Source organism: Pseudopipra pipra, chromosome 2, assembly GCF_036250125.1.
Source record: "Pseudopipra pipra isolate bDixPip1 chromosome 2, bDixPip1.hap1, whole genome shotgun sequence".
Classification (NCBI taxonomy): Eukaryota; Metazoa; Chordata; class Aves; order Passeriformes; family Pipridae; genus Pseudopipra; species Pseudopipra pipra.
The window spans coordinates 61,614,470-61,637,625 of NC_087550.1; the positions used below are offsets into that span (position 1 = coordinate 61,614,470).

Here is a 23,156-nt window from a genome sequence, read left to right on the forward strand (position 1 = left end):
TTCGATGATCCGTGAACTCAGAGACTATTTCTTCTGGAATGCCTTTAGCTTAAGTTTCAAGCTAGTATTTTTGTACAATATGGAGATCATCACAAAAAGCAAGTCTATGGCTTTCTCAGACCTTGAAAAATGTGTTGAGCAATAATAAAAATAAAACTTTGATGGCCTTTCCCCATCCTAGAGGCTGCTGTACAATAAATAAAGGAATTACATTTTTATTAGTGAGGGTTTTTGAACCACACTGACTTTTTTATAGACAGGAATATGGAAATGATGTTCTAGGTCCCAGAGCTGGAAGCAGTATTGTTGATTCTTGTCAACAGCAGCATGGACGTTATTTGTTCTGACTATTTTTTGCTTGTGCTAACCCACCTTTCCAGTGGAGGCAAACAAAAATTCCATGCTTTTCTCAAAGCACTTGACACCTAGTACTTCAAAGACATTTTTATCAGTACTAATGTGTAAAGAAGAACCTATTCAGTCACATAGCATAATTTTGCAATAACAATGCTAATTAAACATATATACATCCAAGCATCCAAGGGATGATAGAAGTTGACTGCTTTCAAACTGACAAATTTCTGCCATAATTTTCAAATTCTAATGCATTCAGCTACAATGACGTATGCACATAATCCAGTTTTTGCAAGATGCTGAACATTGGAACATCTATTTCTATTACATCTTTTAAGCTGCCTCATTGGAAACAAAGGGGTCTGAGTAATTTTCATTGAGGAATTAAATGCTATGTTGCTGTGTCTATTAAAAACTAACAAGCGATTATCAGTACCCAGGCTCACATTTCTATTGCTCTGAATCTGTCTGTATTCATAATCTACATTACTGATAAAAGCCCCAGACAGTGGAATTAAATATTATGGAAACGGAAATGTTCAATACTGTTTCCATGTGTTTTGGTGGTAGTGATTCAGAGCTAAACTGGTGTCTCTAGATGTCTCCCTGCAGAACTGTGCCTGCAGTTCTGTTGTGTTAAAAGCCCTGCTCTCTGGCCTCTTTCTTTTGCAGAAGGTATTCAGCTCACAGATGTCCATGCTGCTGGGACAGGTGGGATGTCACTTGCCTTGGGAGTTCTGATTGTGGAAATATAGTGAGAAAGGAGTTGCTATTGCAGGGAGGGATGTTGTGGACTCTCTCATCTTTGTGTCACTGGGGTAGTTAAGTAGTGGATGACAGCACCTGACACCAGGGGCTGTCTTACAATCCTGGTAAGCAGTGGCTCTGCAAGGGGTCTGATCTGTAGACACGTTTGGCAAAAATGAGTATCACCACAGGCTTGCCCCCAATTTTTTTTTTTTCAAACTAGACACTTGACCTTTGCTAATAGTAGTGGATTGAATAATTTCCAAAACTTTTTCCTAAAAATAATTACACTGGGACTAGGTACAGCACAAATCTCTTTGAACTAGTATTGCACACTTTGCTATTACACTTAAATACCTTCTATTTGTACTTAAAGATTCTTATTTTAAGAGTCAAAGTGCACTGAGAGTCTTAGTGCAATGGATTAGATCCTGAGCACAACTGCTGTATGATTTAGCTTTCATCATCTTGGTATGACCCACTTTTGGAGCATATGCTTATGTTGCATTCAAAGCCATAAGTGCAATGCAGATGCACTGAATTGACCTCGAATAGAAGTGCTGAAGCGCTAAGAATAGCATAGGTGCCTGCAATCACCCAGCTACAGCAGCAGCCAGTCCAAGGCAAATGACTTTGATTCTTAACTGGGATTTGCAAAGCCCATAGTAGTGGCCATAGTAGTGTTGGGCAAGGAAGAGCTTTCGCCTTCCATGTAGAAGAGAATTCACTTTTTAACATACCTCCATCACTATAAGATGCTCATCAAGCAAAGGCACCTTCTCACCTGTGATGTGGGAGATAAGGCTCAATTTCTTGCCTCTGACAGAGTTCCAACTGTTGTTCCAAGCTGAGTTATTCAACCACTTAAGTGCAGCTGTTCTGAAGCAGTCTGAACAGCAAATTTTCTTGCCATGCTCCTTTTTTTTCTTTTCCAAGGAAAAGATTTTGGTTTTGACAAATCAACACTGTCACAAGAGACTTTTTCCCAAACATTCCTGAAGCTGAACATTCTCAAACACTGTCATTCTGGGTGGAAATGCAGTATCAGTAAGCCACCAACTGTATATGCTTTAAGGGAAGATGATCACTACAACATTGGGGTAGGACATCCTAGACTTGGGTTCTGCCACTTATTCTGTGTCTTTGAACAAGTAATTTCGGCACAGGGGGAACAAAATACAGAAATTATTGCCTAATTCCTGCTTAAGGCCTCCTACTGCAGTGTCTTGGTCTTGCTCTTCCAGATTCCTGTCTATAAAATGAGACTTCCCAACCTCACTGTGTTGCTCTTAAGAACTCAAATATTACGGTGTGAGGCAAATGGCAAAATCTAGCTGAATTCCTAAGGTAGATAAATATAGTAAATAAAAACCAGGTCAAGAGTAACCTGTTAGGTCTGCACAACATGGGGTGAGGGCTGGCCATGACTAGTGCAATTCTCAGCTGGCTGATGGATCCCAGCTTTGATGAACTTGAGCATGTAACAAAACTATATCAGTGTACATCTGCTGAATCTTAATGCTCTTATTATTTAGTGATTACTGGAACACAGAAAATGACTTTCCATCCCTTCTCAATGCTGCCTGTCCACCTGTGTAATTACATTAATATAAATCTTAGGGTACAATGCTTTGTCCGAAGTTGATAATTTCTACAAGTGTCTCTTATTTCCTATTCTCTGTTTATCTTTTTGTTCATAGCCTTATAGTAATCTCATTGTTATTCATTTTCTTATATGCATTAAAAATAGATTTTTGGGGGCTATAGTGGGGAGGGTTATATAAACTCAACTAAAAGGTATTGAGGCTTTACTTCCCTTAGCTTTCCAGTGCATTTTATCTTTTCTTCTTTTCCAGCATTTTTTAACCAGTAAGTCTAATTTCATAACATACTATTTATTATTATAAAGCTGCCTCCAAAATCTCCTCAGCTTGTATTTATCTCAGCAGTTAGTTTGCACTTTATTGGTGCTACTAGCTCTCATCGATTCCCCAGAGCTTTCAGTCAAATGTCCGTGTAATTGCAGTAGAGAATATATGTATATCAAATTCTCTGCATACTTAATAAAGATTTTATAGGAAATCTAAAAATAAAAAATATTTGTATTAATAATGGCTCTGTCTATTGTTGTTTGTCCAATGCTTTCCATGGTGAGCTCCTGTTCTCTATGCTTATAACTTTGCCAAATGTCAACAATTGAGAATAAAAGTTTCCCTGCTGGGCATCTGCTCATTTAGCTGAAATTTAAGTGCATAAATAAAACAGTTCAGTCCCTTCCAAGAATGTGGCTAGAAAATATCTATTGTCTTATGATGCTAATTTCTGCCTTTCATTTGGAAACTCCAGTTGGTCCCCATGCTTATAGAAGGGACATGAAACTAACTGTAGATGAGTTTTGTATAATTTGTATCTCCAGAAAAATGAGGCCAAATATGGCCAAGTCATAGACCTTTTCAGGAAAAAAAATGCAGTTAGCACATGCTTCACAGTCTCTGCTGCAGCTGTGTGCTAAATACCTTGAAAAGTCTGTCTAAGCTGCACACCATTCCTTCTGGACTGTGTAATTGCAACTCTGGGCTATCATGGCCTTTGTTTCTGTTTTTCCTGGCCTCTTAATGTCCCTCTTTGTCTGGCTGGTGGTAGTGAGGAGGGAGAAGTTTGGTTTAAATATAGGAAAAAAGTCAGATCTAAAGCTTGGACACATATAAGCAATTTTGGACAAGGATAAAGGAAGGGGAGAATGGGATAATGAAGGGAGATTTGGGCTCGGTGAGAAAATGTAGGAGACTAGGACTGGGAATGAGAAGCCAGGAATGGGAAGAGATGAGGCTGGGATGGCCGGGAGCAGAAGAGGTCAAATTTAAGAAGGGCTGAGGAGGAGGACAAGATGTGGCTGCTTGCAAATGATCCCTGCAAAGCCTAGGGGAAACCTATGGAGAGGAGCCATAGACTTTGATTTGTCCACAGACAGATTTGGCTCTTGACTATCCTCTCTAGGACAGGGCCATTGAGAAGACAACCTTCTGAACACTACAATGTCCTACAGATCTCTGGCATTTGGCGAGCCAGTTAGTTCCGGCCTTGGAGCTGACCATGCCGCTGAAGGAAAAATCAGGGGGCAGGGAATCAGTATTTTCAGGGTTTTTAAAGAAGGAAGAATAGGGAAAAAAATTTTCTGCATTCCTGCCTTCTCCCCATTGCATTATATTTGAAGAATATGTGTTTTTTTGGTAAAAACTAGATATTCAAAAGTTAGGACCTCCCAGAGTTCCTAGAATCTCTATGACTTTAATTTAATTGTTGGCTCAGGATTTATGTTACAATCTCTGTTCATAAAAAAGAATTAATGGCTACACTGGAAAGCTTCAGTTGCCTCTGGGCCAATGGTCATGATCTGACTACATTCAATATGGGCAAGCTCTGAAAACCAACCACCAATAGCGTATGTGTATTGGTTATCCTGAAAATGAAACTCTTGAAACAGGGGTAAATTAAGAGAAAAGTGGGAAGTAAGACAGAGGTAGAAAAATGAAAATAAATATGCAAATGTATTTCAGAGAAGTTTTCAGATGGAAAAGAGTCACATTTTCCAATTGGTCAAGGAGGAACTAAACATCAGTCATGATTCAGTGGCAGAAGGAAATCAGTAGTTGAAAAGACATAGTTTCTATGGTGAAAAAATGGAACAATCCATATAAGTAAGAAATCATCAAGTGCTGAAAATAAGTAAGTACATATTTCAGAAAAGAAAATCTGCAAATGACAGACAAGAATAATATAAAAACCTTCAATTACCAGGAGTAATGTTGATGGTTTAGGCCCATCACTAGAAATAGCAGATAAAACTCTTATCAGTAATGCAGAATAGACAGAAAAAATAAAAATATTTTTTGTTCAGAAAAGAGCAAGATTTATGATTGCATCCTAGCAGAGTCGTATACACCTTTCAATGCATCAGCAATTAAAGATGTTCAGAAAACACCTTGGAATCAGAAACAAATTCTAGAAGACTGGGAAAATGCTGAGTCTGTGCCAGAATTCAGAGGGTGTGACAAGCCACTAATTATAGGCTTGTTAGCTTGACATCAGTTGTAGGCAAAATGACCGAAAAATGACATGGGTCTTCAAAGGAACAGACATATACAAATATAATTATTGCCATCAATATAGATTAATGAAAATGAGTTATTATAAAGCAAGCCTGATTTCATGCCTGAGGAATTTATAGAGTTAGCTGATAAAAGTACTGTAATATATTTAGATTTATTAAAGCTTTTGACTTAATACTGGGCGGTGTTCTGTTAAAAACATGAGCACTAGCCAATTTTCAGAGTTTTTATTGCAGATATGTTGCAAATAAGAGGCACACCTGGTAATTAGCCTTTAAATATATGCTTGTCTGAAAGTCAGTATTCTTCACTTCTCTGGTTAAATTTCCATGGCCTGACAAAAGTCGGGCAATTTGGAGATGCTGTTTGTGAATAAAAGATGCAGTCTTGCTGTGAATAAGTGCGTAGCACATGTGCCTCCAACACAGCTCAGGAAGATATTTTATAAGTTTTCTGTGAATGTAGGTATCCTGAATCTCGGTTTTAACAAACTGCAGTGTCCATAATCAGGCACATTTGGCAGAATCATCCACACAAAAGCAGTTGGAGAAGGTCTGACAGAGATCTAGAAGTTTGCCCTGAACAAGTCAAACTCAGTCAGGGACTGAACCGAAAGCTCCCCATGCTCCAGCACTGGTGGGCAGTGCTTTCTGAGAGAGATGGGGAGGCACATGACCTGTCACATAACAGATGCTGCTGCAAAAGGACTGGCTGGCATGAAGGACGAGTAAGTGGCCGTAGATGAAAGGTGTGAGGAGCTTGCTGATGGTTTGTGTGAGCTTGAGCTGTGTTGTATGCACAAAAAGAAAGGTGATTTATGACTTCAGAGCAAAACTTCTGAAGTAGTTTATGAAACATGCCTCATTTCTGTGGACTGTAATTATAGAGAATGGTATCTCATCAGAGCAGATATTACAGTAGCATAGTAGAAGCTTCTATATTATAGATGCTTTATAGTAGCAATCATCCTAAAAATTTTGCAGCTGAATATCTTGGAAAAATCAATTGTTTCTTTGCAATTGTGGAGAACTCAAAATGATTTTTGTGGGGGAAAAACCCAGCAAACTCCAACAAAACAGGAAAACCTTGGTCTCAGCCTTTAACTTCTGTTTTCATTTTTTTCTGTAAAAATAATTTCTATTCCTTCCTGTCATGGAAGGCCTTGAATGCTTTGCCTGACCAGCACTTTCCTTCTTACTTTTCCTTTTCTTCAGAGTATTAAGAACATTTGTTTCACTTTGTTTGCTAGCTGTTTTCATCCTTTCTAAGCAGCTTTCTAGATTCCCACGAAACAGATAAAGGATACACCCTTGCCATCTATATGCCCAAATGAGTTCAGGGACAGGTACCAAGATCCCTGAAAGGCCTTTTTCAGGAACTTCTTCTGCTGTTTCTCTTTCATTTATTAGAACCACTGAGAACAAGTAATCTGCATTACTGGGTGATTTAGTAGTAGCAGTGTTTTCAGTGTCACAGGAAACACATGGAAAAAAAGGTCCATTCTCTAACTGCTACATGTAATGTAAGCTGCACAGGCTGCTCTGTGTTTTACATATTAACAGAGATATACGAATCACAGGTGGGGAATGGGTGGAGAATTGCTTTTCCTTCCCCTTCTCTCCATATCATTTCACTTAGCTTTGTCATTTCAATGTTCAGCTCCTATTGTTAAAAATAAAGCAAGAGATTAATTCTAAGAAATACTTGAAGGCACAAAGTAAGGGAGATGGCTCAAACAAAACTGGGAGACAAGAGAAAATGTCATTCTGGTAGTTGTCCTTAAAAGAGTGCACATTGAGAAGATAAAGATCCTTACAGACAGATTCGGCATAAAGGTGAGCACCCTTCACTCACATTCTGCAGCGTGGGACGATCTCCTGGCATCTCCCAGGAGCCAAACCGTTGCGAGAAATTGGCCGGACCACCACCCATCCCTGGGCACCTTCCTGGCCTCCACTACATCCAGGATATGAAAGTCTGCAGTTAACAGGATCACCTTTCTTTTTCCATGCCCAAGAGCAGGCTATGCCAGTGAGAAGGAAATGTATTCTGCTGGGCGTGCATTGCCCAGTCTGACAGCGTGTATCTGGAGAAAGAGGAGATAAAGACAACACTGCTGTTGTCTGCCCAGCAGTGCAAGAACCTGGATTTACCCATATGAACAATTTTTGAGTCGTCTTCTGCAGTCAGTCTTACTAGGAACACCGCATACTCTTTCTTCCCAAGAGGAATCTATTATTTCCATCATGCTCCTTGATATTATGCCACCATATGCACTCAGTCGCCAAACATGCAGGTCTGTATATATGATATATGATTTAATACTTATAATGCAAGAGATTCTGGCCAGTATCTGTCTTATTGCACAGTATAGGGCAATGAGGACTTTTATAGGAATGTCAAGCATTTTTTACTTTAATAAAAATAAGAGGAACTTTTGTCCTAAACAAAAGTCAATTACTTTGGTTCTTACCAGTGTTGTCTTTGGCAAGACTGAGATGCTGTCATACAATGGTATGATTTGAAAATGGACAGGGACAAGGGACAAGTTACATAATGAAGCTTGGAGGGAGGCTGCAGTGACGAGTGCTACCTATTTAGCAGGGTTCATCTGAGCACTGGTCCTGCCTGTGGCTCCCATGCAGCTACTGTTATGTCTGGTCACCTGTACCTAGCACATGAGATTTTGGAGTGGTGGAAAGTTCACATCCTCATATTGTGATTGCAAGATCCAAACTTCAATGGAAAGCAGCAAGAGTATGCTGTGTGAGAATTCTGCTTTACCTCCCAGATGCCGCAAGCTTGTGGTGCACTGCTGGGAAGTGCTTTCTGCTGCAAGTGCAGTAGGAAAGCCACACCCTAGAAGAACAGTTCTCACCTTTTTTTCTTAGCTCCCCCCCCCTACCCCCACACCCCAGCCCAACCCATGTTGGGTTCCAGTGATTCAGCTCATAAGCTGGGAACTGATGTCTACAGAATGGAGGCATTGTTATGTGCTGGAAGAAGATAAGACTGCTCTAAATGAAGTGTTGTATTCTGTAACTGGGAGTAAAATACCTCTAAAATATTGCTTATAAAGTTACTTAGTATAGAGTTATTATAGTAGTTTTAGACATGTTAGTGATTTATGATGAAACAAGTTGACTTGTTTTTCTCTCAAATAAACCAGAAAATGCTATATTTCTTGGTAGTTATGTCAAAATTATTGTTGTTGGGAAGTTTAATATGAATTGCTGAATGCCTTGATCTTTATGGAAGGAATGAGAACATAAATTGCAGTTAAATGATAAACTTTGATCTTCTTTGCCATTGTTTTTCAAGAGCTGTCCTATAGCACTTGCAGCATAGCAGACTAAGTGCAAATGTGGAATTAAGTTATTTTTCATCACCTCAGTATCTGCAAGACACTATCAGCTGCTCTAGGATCATATATGAAATAGAAAAGAATCAATGGCTGCTCTAAGATATACATTTTCTCTGTAGTCATACAGCCCACAGTTCTTGAAATAGGAACTATACTGAGTATCCCTTCCCAGTCCAGCACACTTGCCTTGGCCGTGTACCAGGGCAACATTTCCATATGGGCCAAAATCTGCCTACCTCTAATACATACAGCTTCACTTCGTGAAAAGTGATTTAAACTAAGTGATTTAACCTGAGAGTCCACATTAGTTGCTCTTCATAAAATACTGCATGTTGTCATCCTTGCTGATGTCTGGGGGCTGTTGGGACATCCAAGGAGGAGATTACTCTTTGCTAGTAAAAGCCTTATTCTGATGGTGCTGTTAGCGCAAATAACTCTTGCTTCAATGGCCCGGGACACATATTTGAAAGCAAAAATACCCCTTTGGGTGAAACACTTTTTGGGTAGAGAGGTGCTGATTGTTGCATGGATTCATATATGTAAGCATTATCAAAGCATATCTGGCTACCAGCATGTTCTTGGGTACAATTCCCCATTCTGGAACTGCATGGATGGTGTGGTTTTTTTCCCAGTGGCAGGTATCCAAAGACCCTCTTTGCAATTTTACTTTCACATTTACTGCTGCCAGTTAACTGGTATGAGCAACATGGTTGGACTGAGCGAGGACAAGGTATAAACACAGCGCTAGTCAATTAAAACTACTTACCTGACTCAAGTCACTTGAGTGGTTTGCAATCATTGGTGCTGGTTCACAGCTCTTACTGAGTTCCTAAGTGTCTTGAGAACTTGTTTATACCAGAGAGGTGGTCTGTGTGGTTTGTAGGGAAATATTTAGGGTTGCATTTAGGTAGAACTGTTCTTTCATTTCCCCTGCTGCTTTTGGCCTTTAGGCCTTCAGGCCTTCTCTTTCTGCTTCTATATCACAACTGCTTATCAGGCAGTAGTTCTCTTTGGTCCCAGTGTTTTTGCTGGTTTTTTAACAGGGATATGAAGCATTTTATTTGCTATCTTTCCCATAATCATTAACTTGAATCTTACCAAATCTTTGCCTTGCATGTTCCACATAGAAACCCAAATTCAACTGCTTGGCTGATGTCTTCTATCTCCTTGCATTTTCTGGATTTTTCAATAGACTGAGGACTCTATTTCTGTTTCCAGTGTCTATGCTAATAGTCTGATGGGGGTAGGAAATCAGGTTGGTGTAGTCTTTTTGCAACAGACATATAAACTGTAGTATTTCAACAGCATACACTGGAGGCACTGTGAGGCTGCCAATGTCTCTCGGTAGATGCTATGTCATTGCTATTGACAATAATGAATTTTTTTTCTCTATTTTTATTAAAAACCAGATTATATCTTACTCTGATGGCTTCTTCCCCTACCAGATGCTGTTTCAAATTTTCACAAAGGCAAACCAGTTTAGGTATGTCTTTGTCCTGCTGACCCTGGTTCAAACGCTTACCACCTCTTCCTGTTTCAAGAGCAAGGCTCCCACCACAGTTACAATCCCCTGAACCTCTGCTGAAGCTGATTCAAGGTAAGTGTGGCTGTAGTTACCACCATCACATTGCATGTTTCAAGGTCATCTGAGAAACTTAGAAGAAATGCTTCCAGTTTACAACTCATAATGTGAATTAAATTAATATTTCAGTTATGGGAGTGCAACTGCATTGCCTTTAACTCTTTAGTCAATTCAAGTGTTTCAGTGATACTAATTTTCATGTCAGTTATAGTTTACCCTTAGGTCTATTTCCATGACCTGTTAGCTAAGAGCTGAGCTTGTGGTCATGATCTCTTGCAGCTTCTGTCTTGTTGCATCCACGTCTGTACAGCAGCATTGTTTCCATGACAGTGACAGTGAACATTCCCGACATGTATAGTGTATGTGGTGTCACTGGGGATCGATCCTGCGGCAGTTGACCCCCACCAACTATCACTCAGTATGTGTTTTGAGCCTGCTTACCTGCTAGGTCTCAGGAAGGGAGATGCTTTCCTGAGCTACCAATGCTTGTCCCAGTCACTGGGACGAAGAAGTGCTTCTTTTTATGTAGCAATTAAATAATTCTGTCCCATTATATAGTGAGCTAGCTTGAATATATGTAAAGATGAAACCTTTGTGTCTTCTGAGCAGTGACTATGCTGCTTACCTACGTTCTGAGCTCCTGCTCTATATATAAGCTTCCCTATCTCTCCTGATTCCTATCAATTAATTGTTTTCTTCTTTCCCCCTTTTTTCCCCTTTCCTGAGTATTCTGTAAGGCAGGTGCTATATAGATGGATTTTTCTGAGCTGTTTCCTGATATAGCTTCCCTGCCTTTCCTTGTCTGCTCTGTGTAGGCTACTCATTCTCCTGGTGTGTCTGTTATGAACTGCTCATCCTAGGAATGCTGTGAGCAGGGTCAGGAGTCTGTGCTTTAATTGAAAGGAGCACCTTTTATTCTGTGCCACCTGAGACTTCAGTGTGTGTGTACTTTTTCTCTTGAGATTCATCTAATGATTTTCCTTGTCCTGGTGATGTTATGGTCATGCTACCAAGACTATATAATGTGGCCTGAGCTGTGGCTGTTGTTTTGTGTGGCACCAAATGGAGGTAGCCTTGCAACTTGAATGACACCCACTTTCTCTCTGACATTTGATTTAGTGTGTGTGTTGTTTCTGTCTCCATAACAGACAGCTTGTCCACCTGGGATACTCACATGAAGAAAGCCTTGCTGTACCCTGACTCTATATGAGCTACTCCATGCTCTTGCTTCTTCAGCATTATCTTAGAGCATATGGAGCATGAGGTGAACATCTGTATGTTGAAGTAAAGTGAGGTTCTCCTGCTCCATGCCGTGAAAGTCCCATGTCTAGAACAGGACAGGTACACATGCTGAGATCACCTGCTACCTCGTGAGGCACCAGCTCCCTGCATATAAGCCCTCATCACTTCAGAAGCCATGTGGATCTTGTTATTTGCCTCTTTTCTGCCAATTTTGAGTGACGGAAATTCACTCCAAGACTCTAAGGCTCATATTTCCCTCAGCTATGGTACTTTCCATATATTTTTAATAGGATTTTTCTTGTCAGAGATATTATGTGTGACTAACGCATTACAGTCACCTCTGAAACTCTTCCTTCTTGTACCACCCATAAGCCTTCCTTCTGCATTCCTTCTCTCCTCTATTACACTCATATCTGCTTGCTGAAGACTATCCACGGTTTTCTTTTCCTTCTACACTTAACTTTTAAGCTGCTCTAGGTCTCATCGAAGAATCAGACAAATGCAAATACTGTCACATAGGAACTGGGGAGATCATGTAGGTGGAGGAAAGGAATTGAAAGGCTGCTTGCAGTTACAGCTTGCCACTAGTTTAGGTGCTGTGGCAGGATGTGCCCACTTAGTGATCCAACCAAAGGCAATATATGACCTTCTATACACATTCACATAGATAGGAAACCAGTGCTAGTGTGACTGAGGTTTTCTTTTTCTGTAGTACTTCCAGTTTCTAATCCTTTGTACCTATAGGAACAGAGTTAGATCCAGCACAATGCCCAGGCAGAGAAGAGAGAAAGTGAAGGCAATATACAGCTTCAGTGCTGTGTAATTTTTTTCTTTACACAATCTTGATAACATAACAGCCTTCATAGTGTTACTTCCAGAAATTTCAACACAGTATACAATAGGCAAGCACATGTCATACCTGCATTTCAACTCAGCGGCTCAGATCAAAAAGCAGTTTAAAACAAACTTGATCCCTGATTATTGTTAGGTGTCCTTGCATTGCTTTAAGGAGGAACCTACATTTCTTTAAATTGCTAAGAAGATTCAGCTATTTATCTGTTTCTTTATGCTTTCCAGCAGCAATGCAAAGATTGCACGCAAGCTGGAATTAAGCATTTTAAAAAACAAAACATGCTGTGACAAGTGGAAATTTGTGGAAAATAGTATCTTAATAACCCACCAACAAGCTTTGTCAAAAGTAATGTGATATCTGGGCACAACTGCTGTGGTGGTAACTGTTGTTTTCCTCTTAGGCTAGGGGCTGTTCCAAGGAATGATGTCAAGAATTGCTCTCTGGTGCATCTAAAATTTTCTTGAACAGGTGGCACACTGAATTAGTCATGCCAAAACCCAAGGTATCTGCCTCAGAAGTGGAGAACTCGCAACATTAGGCTAAAGGGAATTTGCGCTGGAGTTTAGGCTCAGGGCTTGTATTTCAGGTGTAGTAAAAAGGTACTTACAGTAAAATAACCCTGTCCTACCCATCTACCTTAGCATAAGGCATCTCTTTAAAAACACTGCTATGTTGCCTGCAACACTTCTGCAGTGATGCTACGCATATAAAACTTAAATGAAAAATGCTGATACTGAGAGCACATCTTAATTATAAATAACAAATTTTTAATGGATGTTATGATACCTTTATGTGAAAAGGTTTACCTCTAACGTCCTTTCTCCCTTTTTCTTAATACTTTCGTCTCCCAGTGCTGTTTTTGGTTGCAAATGTTAATCTCACTATGATGTCTCTCGTTCTTCAGAAACTTAGGGTTATTTCTTTATGGCAGTTTGGTCTTATTTGTCCCTGTAGCACTCACTGGTTGAACTTCCTGGAGCTTTGGTTTAATGTCACAACACAGGGTAACTGAGTGAAATGTAATGGTCTGTAAAACACAGGTCATGGGTGATGACGTACTAGTCCGTTTTTAGCTTTGAACTCTGTAAACCCTGTGGGAACAGGCGGCCTTGCTCCTCTCCCACTCCTGGGCTCAGCTTTGCAAAGCTGCAGAGAGGGAGGGGGAAATGAACCAAACCCAGCAAGCACGTTCCCCCCCTCAGAATGTTTATCCCATTGAAAACTGGAGGGATTGCAGTTCTTGGTCTTGGTTTGTCACTACAGCTCACACCTTCGAGGGTCTCTCCTGGGCAGGCTGTGCCCAGGAGCCACACACAGGTGTGAACCAGCCCCTGCAGAAGAAGCAAGTCACAAAAAGCCCTTCTTCAGGGCAGATGTTCCCCAGGGTCTCGTTCGGTGGCAACAGCCACTGCAGCTTTCAACTTGCAAAAGAGGAATGCCGCTCCCCAGCACGCTGCCCGCGGCTTCACACTGCCCAGCCGCGGATCGCCGCCCATCCAGCCCTTGAGCCCTGCTGCGAGACACCTCCGGTGGGTGCCGGGAGAAGGAGCCCAAGCAGGCGATGGGCAGGCCTCCTGGGCTGGCTTTACAAGGGAATGTTGGGACAAAAAGCAAATCCGGAGCCCCCCCTCCCGCCGCCTCTCCTTCGGCACTTCCAGCGGCAGACGCGCCGCGCCGCCGCTAGAGGGCGCGGCCCCGCCCCGCCCCACCCACGGGCCCGGGGCGCGGTGCCGGGAGGGGCGGAGCATGCGCAGTGGGCGCGCCTCGCCCGTGCCGCGCGCCCCCGCCACCACGAGCGGGAGGAGGAGGAGGAGGAGGGAGACAGGGAGGGAGGCAGGTCCGGCGGCCCTCTCGGGTACCCCCAGCGGCGAGGGAAAGATGGCGACGCTGGGAGGCGAGTCGCAGCCCTTCCCCGCCTCTGCTCTGGCAGCGGCGAGTGGGGTGGGCGGCGGCGGCGGCGGCAGCGGGGCGCTGGGTCTGCCGGCGCCGCTGAACCGCGGTCTGGAGCGGGCGCTGGAGGAGGCGGCGCACTCCGGGGGGCTCAACCTGAGCGGCAGGAAGCTGAAGGAATTCCCGCGCAGCGCCGCCGCCCTAAGCCACGACCTCTCCGACACGGTGCGGGCAGGTGAGCCCGGGCGAGGGGCCGGGGGCGCAGAGAGGGGGTGGCCGGCGCCGGGCTCTGCCGGAGCGGGAGGAGAGGGGAGTGGGACTGTGGTTTATTCGCCGGGGACGCCCCTCCGCGCCCCCTCGGGCATCGGTGCCCCCCAGGCTCCCTGAGAGGCGAACACCCACTCCCCACCCTTTCGTTTGCCCTGCCCCAGGCCCATCCCCACGCGGAAACCGAGCCCACCCGCCTCGCTCCGCGGACCCTGTGCTTTCTTTATTCCCCCCCGCCTTGGCTTATGAGGTAGGTGTTTGCTCCCATATGGCTGGATCCCCGCACGCTCCTCTCCATCCCCCCAGCTCTGCATTTGGTGAGGCAGGGCTGGCTCTCCCGTGCCACACTGGGGGAATGTCTATGTACGTGTTTGAGGAATTCTTGCTCGCACCTGTCCATCTCTCCCTCTGGGGAATGTGCGTCTCTGTGCCACCCTTCCCTGACTGCTGAGGTTTGCGGTGGCTGTCAGCCCACCTTTGATTCAGCTGCGGGAGGAATACGTACACGTGCCAAGGTGGATACCTGCGTCTTCTGCCCTGCTGCTCGTGGGTGGACCTGCCAGGCACGGAGGATGTAACTGCATAAAGATACTGATGTGCCTCTGGACATGTCACCTGTTTGCATGCCAGAGGTGGAGACATGTCCATAGGAACACGTTTCTCTGCAGCTACCCCAGAGAGCATGCTATCTTTCACTAATGACACTTGTTCAGCACTGGGGTTGACAGCCACAAGTACCAGCTCTATGCAATGCTATCTTCCAAGGCAAATGTGAAGAGAAATCCCAGTCTTCACAGGCACTGAGCGTATTCTGCAGTGAGGGACACCATCATTACATAAATCTGCAGGCAGTGGTGGTGAGGGGAGATGTATCCATCCAGTCTGTGTTTACCTAGCCCTAACACTTTCCTTCCAACATGGAAAAAGGCACACTTATTTCTCACCTAAGCAGACAGACCTCGCTAAAAGGGTCATACTTGTTTTCCTGCCCCTGTTTATGCCAGGGCTTGAAACCTAATCCATTCTTTACGTGTAAGGAGGCAGAACAGTACAAACCCGCATTAGAAGAATATATTACTGTATCCCTAAGGTCTTTAGTGTGCTGCCTCCGCATGCCCTTTTGTGTCCCCATTTGCCTGCTGGAGATAATTGTGTTGTAACAGCAGAGGAGGAGACGTGTAGTCACTTGTTCTTGTCCCACAAAACAGCAGGTGCTATACCTGCATGCAAACATGTGATAACATGAATCGCAATTCTCGACTACTCCTGCACATGAGGGTATTTATGCCTTCCTGTATGTGGAGACATATGTGCTGACTGCATACTTGTGTCTATCCCAGGTATAAAGAACAGAGTGTATGTTCCAGATGTGTGGTAGATGTCATATGTAATTGTTATTTAGCTCTGTCACTTGATTGCTGTTGCTGAGTGGATTTCACATTGGTCTGTGTGAACACCTGTATCATCATATCAATAAAAGAGAAATATGAGAGAAACCTGATGTATGAAACTACCTTGAATTGATGGCGGGAGCTGCCATGGTAACAGTTAGTTGACTCAGTAACAGATGTGAAGGGCTTAGGCATGGTGGTGGAACTGTATGTGGTTAGAAGGAGAACTTTCAGCTTGTCTTCCCAAGCAAGGCATTTTATCTCATGTCTTTTTTAAAGTTATAGTCTAGCAAAGACATGCCATGATACGAGATAAATAGTTTGGAAATCCAGAAATTTAGCTTGTTTGGTTTGATCTTCTATTGATCCAAACTGTTGGAAAACAAAATTATGTATTGGGGAAGAAAATTGTTTGATTGGCGGTATATTAGTGTTTATGTATTGTGTTAAGTATGTGCTGTACAAGCATGAACGGTGTGTGGTATGTATAGGTAGTACCTGCTTGTTACATGCTTGCTTGTTCTACTAATTTTTCTAGGAAAGAAGTAGTCTTTCAAGCATTAATCTACTTTTGTCAGAGTTTACCTGGAAGACATTCAATATGAAATTAAATGTAGAATTGTGTTTCCATTCTCTTTTTGTTTGGTATAAACAGCAGTGTAGAGCAGCCCATGTCTCAATCTTGTGACAACAGCAGCCCTTTCTTTTTTGTCCCTCTTTAGAAGAACCATGTGTTAATCTATAGTTACTTTATGTTTTTGTTTGTAACAGTGTCTTATAACTGTTGAATGGGAATTGTTTGCCTTGGGAGTTAAGTTGTGTGTTGATATATTTAAAAAAAAAAAAATCCATGTTTCTTCTCACTTGTTACATTGTATAACTAAAATATATAAACAGAAGAGATACTTGGCTTAAGGCCAAATTACTGAAGCTCTTGGGGCAAACTCTTGATGGGAATTTTCTCTCTTGCTTCCTCTCCATAAATGTGCATAGTATAAAACCAGTACTTTCTTGTACTGCTTGTAATATGTCTGTGCAATGAGTGACTTATAGTTTTGGATCTGATGTTCTGGCATGTCTCTGAAGCCTGGAACTTTGGGTTTTGGGGTAGGGGTAGCATTTCATTGTTAAAGCTTTTTTTTTTTTTTTTTTTGCTAAAGAGGGCCAATCTCCCTGAAAAATGGAAGACACTCCTTGATGTAGAGAAGACTATTCTGTAGGGTTGAATTTAGAAGTCTGAAGGATAGGGAATTTCTAGAAAACTAAAACTATGTCTGCATCTTGAGAGTGTTTTAGTATTAGAGACTGAAAATATTTTTGGATTCAGAAAGTGATGATCTACAGCTACTCTCAAATAAAATATTATCAAGCTTGTTGTGGGGAATGGTTCTGAGTGCTTTATGTAGGTCTGAGGAAGAAAGAAATGTTAAACTTTAATTTTTTTTCCCCTGAAGTTAAAAGTCAGATTTCCTATAGCAATTGATGCAGTTATGAAAGGGATATAGTTTGTTTGCCTTTAACAGCTGGGACTGGATAGTTTGACTTTTCTAGTTCTTATTGCAGTTACATTCTGTAGTAACTGCAGAGGCTTAACTGTACTTATCACTTTCTATTTGTGCAGCTTCTTGCTACACTTTTTCTTCTGTTACTTTTCTTTGCATTTAATACATCTTGCTTATGGAGACATGATAGGACATTTCTTTCACAGTCTTTGAAAGTTCTGCTTAAGAGCTGAGTGACCCGGTCAGATGGAACTTTCGGGCTGTATCTTTGCATGCAGAAGTGAGTTTTCATGGTGTTTGGTACTGTTAGAAGAAAATAAAACCTCTATGTAAAGTGTCTTGAGCTTAGTCAGACGTTTTAAACCACATCAGTACCGGATGCATTGCAAAAACCATTTCAAAAATAATAAACGCTATTCTTATCACTTTTATTACAGGCTGGGTTATGCAGAAGTCAGTGGCACAGTAATCACATAGTTCTTAAGTAATAGCATGCAATTACATTCTTCCAAACTGCTGGGAATGCTGGAAGCATGTTACTTTATAAAAGAGGAAGAAAAGGCCCCAAAGATGTTACTTAAGTGTGTAACCATGGCTGCCTGTATCACATCAGCCTCTCTCTGTAGGCTTTGCTTGTATTTCTGAAGGCAGGTCCTCTGAACCTTTTCTGGTGAATATCTTCTTCATCTATTTCTGCTGGGTGAGTTAGTCACACAGGGAAGGATTACTTGCTGCTGCTGGTAATGACATGGGAGAGAAGCAATACATTTTTTAATTATATGCTAGATTGTTAGAAAATAATAAAAAATTGAAGTATTTGATTCCTAGATTGGACAGTATGAAATTTTGGAAGGAATATGTTTTTATTTTTTGAGCTTTTGAATGCTCACTCAACGAAAGAACTCCTACCTGCTGTTTTTAAAAATGTTTCTAAGTGGACTGTGCTTGCCAGACATTGCTGTGTTGAAGACACCTTAGCCTGGCAGCATCTTTGAAATAGTTTAGACTGTATCACTATGGATTTGTTTTCAAGATGATTAAAAAATTACAGTATCACTATGGGGATTGATACTGTTTTGGGTGAAATATGTTCCTTTCATTCCTCTTTGCTAATAATAATAATCATCATAATCATCATCACATCATATTTCTGATTTCCTGTTTGTTCAAAATTAAATAACTTATGGATGGGGCTCTGAGCAACCTGATCTAGTCAAAGATATCCCTGCTTCTTGGAGTGGGATTGAACTAGATGATGTGTACAAGTTCCTTACCACCCAGACTATTCTATAATTCTATGCATATTAGATTGTCGTAATTTATTCTCACTTATTTTCTCCAACTCCTTTATTAATGTAATTCTTCCTTTGCTTCTGAGAATTCTCCTAATTACAACAGTAAAGGTGCATTTGGTTCCACCTATTCTAAGTGGTGGTTGTACTGGGAAGGATGTCACATGTACAGACTAGTTTGTTTGTGCTACTGCATGCTTTCAAGTATCAAATATGACCACCAAATGGACTCTTGTTTAGAATTTGGTTGTTATTTGGTCACTAGGGAAAAACAAGGGATTTTATATGCCTCTCTTCTCTTAAGAATTCTCTCTGCTGATTACTGCTTTGAATAATTCATCATCTTGAATTCATATTTTGATTAGATTGTGTTTTTTTTTCTGATGAGGCTTTTGAAAGACATTAATTTTGCTCATTTATCTAAACTCATATCAATAAAAAAAAGTCTCTATAAAGCAAAACAAAAGAAGAGAACTCTATTTCTTCTTCATGTTCAAAAGTCAGTCCCTTCCTATAGCCTTCCTGTGTTTATTTGAAGATTTCTAACTTTACTTATTCTGTTTCTTACACCAATAATAACTGTATTAGGACTGGAAGAGAGAGTAAGTATGTTTATTATCGCTAATGAATGAAATATTACCCTGCAGCCAAAGCTTATGGGATATAACTCTGAAGGCTAAAAAATGAAGATAAATCAAATTTGTGTTCAATATTATGTATCTAGGAATATATGAAACATTATCATGTATTTGACAGTTTCCAACACTACCTGATCATGAGCTCTGTCTGAACATCTCTGTCAACATATTCTAGTTTCTGTTTTTCACTCAAGCAATGATTCATGAAAGAGCTTTATCAAACTAAAGGAGTTTTTGTAGAAGCATAGTTGTGTGTAGCAACTTATAACTGCAGAATACTATTTAAACCACTGGTTTTTTCTTTCTTCCCGAAGCCTGAGTGCATCATTGCTTGTGGATCTTAGAAAACCTCAAGGCTATTGACTCCAATTGAAAAGAGTCTATTAGATCTTTTGCTGTCGAGTCTAGTCACTTGTGTTTTTGAGTTACCTCTTTTGTCTGGAGATTTATGCCCCCATAGCTGAAATGTAGTCAGTGACTTTGCAGGTGCTGTTAGACTCTTCTCAGCACAAAACAAAGTGAATTAACTCGGAGTGCCTTTTGTTGCGTGAAACAAATTAGCAGTACTCAATTGCCTGGTTTCTGTTTCAGAATGTGGTTTGAACAGATTAATGGCTTTCTATCGCTGACTCTGTGTGTGTGTCTCTTTCTCTTGTATTTTTGTTTGTTTTTTTCTTTTGGACTATCTTCAAAACTTGTGCAAGGACTAAGAAGCAGGAGAGATGACAGCCTAAAAATCATATGATAGGAAGGTGAAACCTTGCAATTTCAGCAAGAGTAGGCTCTGCTGTGTATTGAACCTTTACCCTGAAAGCTGACTTTCAGTTTAAGGTGGCTGTTTTATAAACAGCTCTACCTAGAATTGCCAAAGACATGTTTGGACATGCTGTGCATGTAAATGAATAAAAACTGATTGCTTTTGTAGAAATTTTGCCACTTTGTGCATCCTTGGAAGGACTGACTGCTTGGAAGAGACTGACTCAGAGCTCCAGGAGTGCTGTTGTAGTTAAGGTCATACAAGTTCCTTTTCAAATGCTTCTAGGCAAAAAGTTTTGGAGATCCACTTGCATATGATCACAGGCCTTGTGGGAGGTAGAAGCCAAATTATCCCTATATTGTTTGTGAGCCTCCTTTTATTCCTTCCCTGATCTGTTTCTATTGTGTCTTCAGCACAAAAGACATCTTGGTTTAGACATCTGTATAACAGGAGAGACTGCATGGGTCTTAATACAGTTACTATATGTAGAGTTTTGAAAACACTAAATACTTTCTCGAGGGGAAAAGCCTGGGGCAGAATCAGCTATGACAAAGTAGAATGAATATTTGCCCAGTAGAACTGGCTTGGAAGAGGAAGGGAGTGAATGCCAATGTAATATAGATTTGAACAAGAAAATTGATAAAAAGAAGATACTATTAAATAGATACTACTGAAGGCAGAAGTGTCATAAAGAGTGAAAATTTCTGAACTACTGAGGGAAAATTTGTGAAGTAATGGAAGTTAAAGAAGGGACAGGATTTTAAGCAGAGAGGTGAGCTGTATATTATTGGTTGAAAGTAATAAAAGGCTTGGGATACTTTTCTGATATCTGTAAAACTGAGGAAAAATGCTAGTTATGTTAATTATGATGATTAGAATTTTGTGAATAGAGAATTAGATAAACATGGAGAAAATTGTTTGACTCTAATGTCAATGATATTTATTGACTTTATGCTAAAAATAATAGTTTCAAACTCGTAGTTTAAAATATTAACTGTTGGATTTAAGTTTGGAAAGCTTAGCATCCGTTTGCCTGCAGAAGGAAAAGCCAGTGACATTTTTGCTGCTTACAGAGTTACAAGACCAACCAAGATGGAGACTGACGTTTTGCATGTCAGAATGAGCATTCTAGGAAGGATGAGTAACTTCTCCAGGCCATACGCGGACTGTTCATCGTTCTGCCTGCTGTGTTGTTGCTGTTAGTAAGCATCTAGTAGATTTGTGAACATTCCTGAGCTGGTTAGATTGCTAATTCACTGTTAAAATCAATATGATTAAAATAATTTAAGTAGCACTTCTCAAACGAGAGGTATCCTTAACTTGTTCTATTGAGACCAGAATTAGGAAAACAGTGTACCCATTTATTGTTCTCCTGTGTGTAAAACTGAAAGAGCCAGAAATGTTATCACCCTGTTCAGCATGCAGATTGCTGTCAAAAGTGGAAATGGGTGTAACATCTCCTGACTTTTAACTGTGCTCTGCTGACAATATTGTTTCAGGTATAATACACACACCAGAGTAGTTCTTAGGAAGGGTACTGAGGGGTTAAGCTTCTGAAGGAATAATTACTTTCTGCTAAATTTGTGCATAGATGTGTCCTTGTGGGAGGAGTTCATTTATGAAATTCTAATGCTTTCTCCCCAGCATCTTTTCACTAAGGGTGTCCTGCTGGCCAGCTTTTAATCTGTTTTTTCCTTGTATGGTGCAGAACATCATAATGTCTGTAAACCTCCTAACTATTTAAAAATAGAAATAACAATAACAGTCTTGCATCTTTTATCCCAGTCTGTAGGAGATTTTATTCCTTGGTGCAAAGTGCAGTTATTGTAATACTTTTATTTCCTTTCAAGACTGTGGTGATTTAAAATGTAAGGTTGGTAACAGATTTAATTCTTAGGTTTTGGATTTGTCTGTATTGACTAGTTAAGTGTTTTCTACAATTGCAGCCCAATAAATACTTCTTTCTGGTAGAAGGAGGCATTGCTGGGGCAGCTGGCATTAATATGTATGTAGAGGATTTAAGGCAAATAATGTTTTGAATTAAAGAAACAGAATTCAGCAAAGTACATCTTGGAATTATGTTTAAACATAGCATGGGGCTTGATTTCTTAATACTGTAAAGAATACTAAAATACTACTATAATACTAGTTTATATTATAAAACAGTATGTTTCAAAAGTAGCACAGAAACTGCAAATGACACTTTGATTTATCTTCTGTGTACAGACCTGAGGGTTTTTTAACTTCTGAAGTCTGCATCTTTCGTTGTGTTATTTGCAGTGACATCACTCCTTTCTAGCGTTATATTAGACAGGCAAAAAGCAAAAAAAGAAATAAATTAGATGAGAAATAAAAAGCCCTCCACATTTAACTGTGAAGAGAAAAACGTGAATAAGAAGTTGGATTTGTTGTTTGGTGAACAGAAAGAAACAATCATAAAATGTACGTGCAAAGATAAATCACTGAAACTGATGGAGAAGTTTTGTAAAATGGGCAAGAAGTGGGGTAGGAAGAGAAGAGAAAATTAAATCAGAGTATAATCCAGGGAAAGAGGTGGAGCAGAATACACTGTTGGATAAGGTTTACAGAAGTAAGGCGAGATACCAAACATGCAATGGATCATTTATAATAAGAACCTTGTGTCACATTTTAAAGATAGTGAAATTGCTAAGCAAAATTTTTATTACTGACTTTTTTTTAACTGTTTAAAAATTTAATGATAGGAGAAATAAGGATTATTGAACCACTGACAGGTTGTACCATTGCTGCTGTTATATTACTGTATTTGGATAATGAGGCCTAGCTGAATTCAGTCTTTTTAAGGCAGGGCTAGTGTACTAACAACAAAGTGGTCTGTCTATTCAGTGGGGAATGAGAAAGAGCATAGTGTCATTCATATGTTATATAATTAAAAAATGCAGACAGTTATGAAGATTTCTGGAATGGGATGTCTGGTCAAAGCTGAAAGGAGCCTTCTCAGCAGTTGGGGCAGGGTGAGGTTGCCCTGGTTATTAAACACAGCTGTGACTGATTAAGGGGAGAAACTTAAACCTGGGTTCACGTGCTCCTTTTATGTTGTGTTGCTAAGGTTTTTTGTTTGGTTGGTTTGTTGTTGTTTTTTGAGTTCATCCCAGTTCAAGAAAACTGTCCTTTTGCCTTCCGCTTTGT

The 23,156-nt window shown here is 40.7% G+C and overlaps 1 protein-coding gene and 1 long non-coding RNA gene across 8 annotated transcripts in view; both read left to right on the plus strand.

The window, feature by feature from the left end:
* The window catches only part of LOC135409771 (uncharacterized), a 41,275-nt gene extending 29,815 nt beyond the window's left edge, over positions 1-11,460 (plus strand). Inside the window, exons 5-6 of the long non-coding RNA XR_010428358.1 lie at positions 10,020-10,171; positions 11,305-11,460. This is a non-coding gene — a long non-coding RNA (uncharacterized LOC135409771). The remainder of the gene's footprint in view (positions 1-10,019; positions 10,172-11,304) is intronic.
* Positions 11,461-14,045: 2,585 nt separating this feature from the next.
* Positions 14,046-23,156, plus strand: part of LRCH1 (leucine rich repeats and calponin homology domain containing 1) — a 115,666-nt gene continuing 106,555 nt past the window's right edge. For 2 of the 7 annotated variants that reach the window (XR_010428713.1, XM_064647281.1), the window contains exon 1: positions 14,046-14,376. Coding sequence is in view for 3 of the 7 variants with exons in the window: in XM_064647281.1 (XP_064503351.1) it covers positions 14,130-14,376 (247 nt within the window). In the remaining 4 variants the exon portion in view is untranslated. The remainder of the gene's footprint in view (positions 14,377-23,156) is intronic. The other 5 variants (XR_010428714.1, XM_064647283.1, XR_010428716.1 and 2 more) reach the window with 3 other exon arrangements.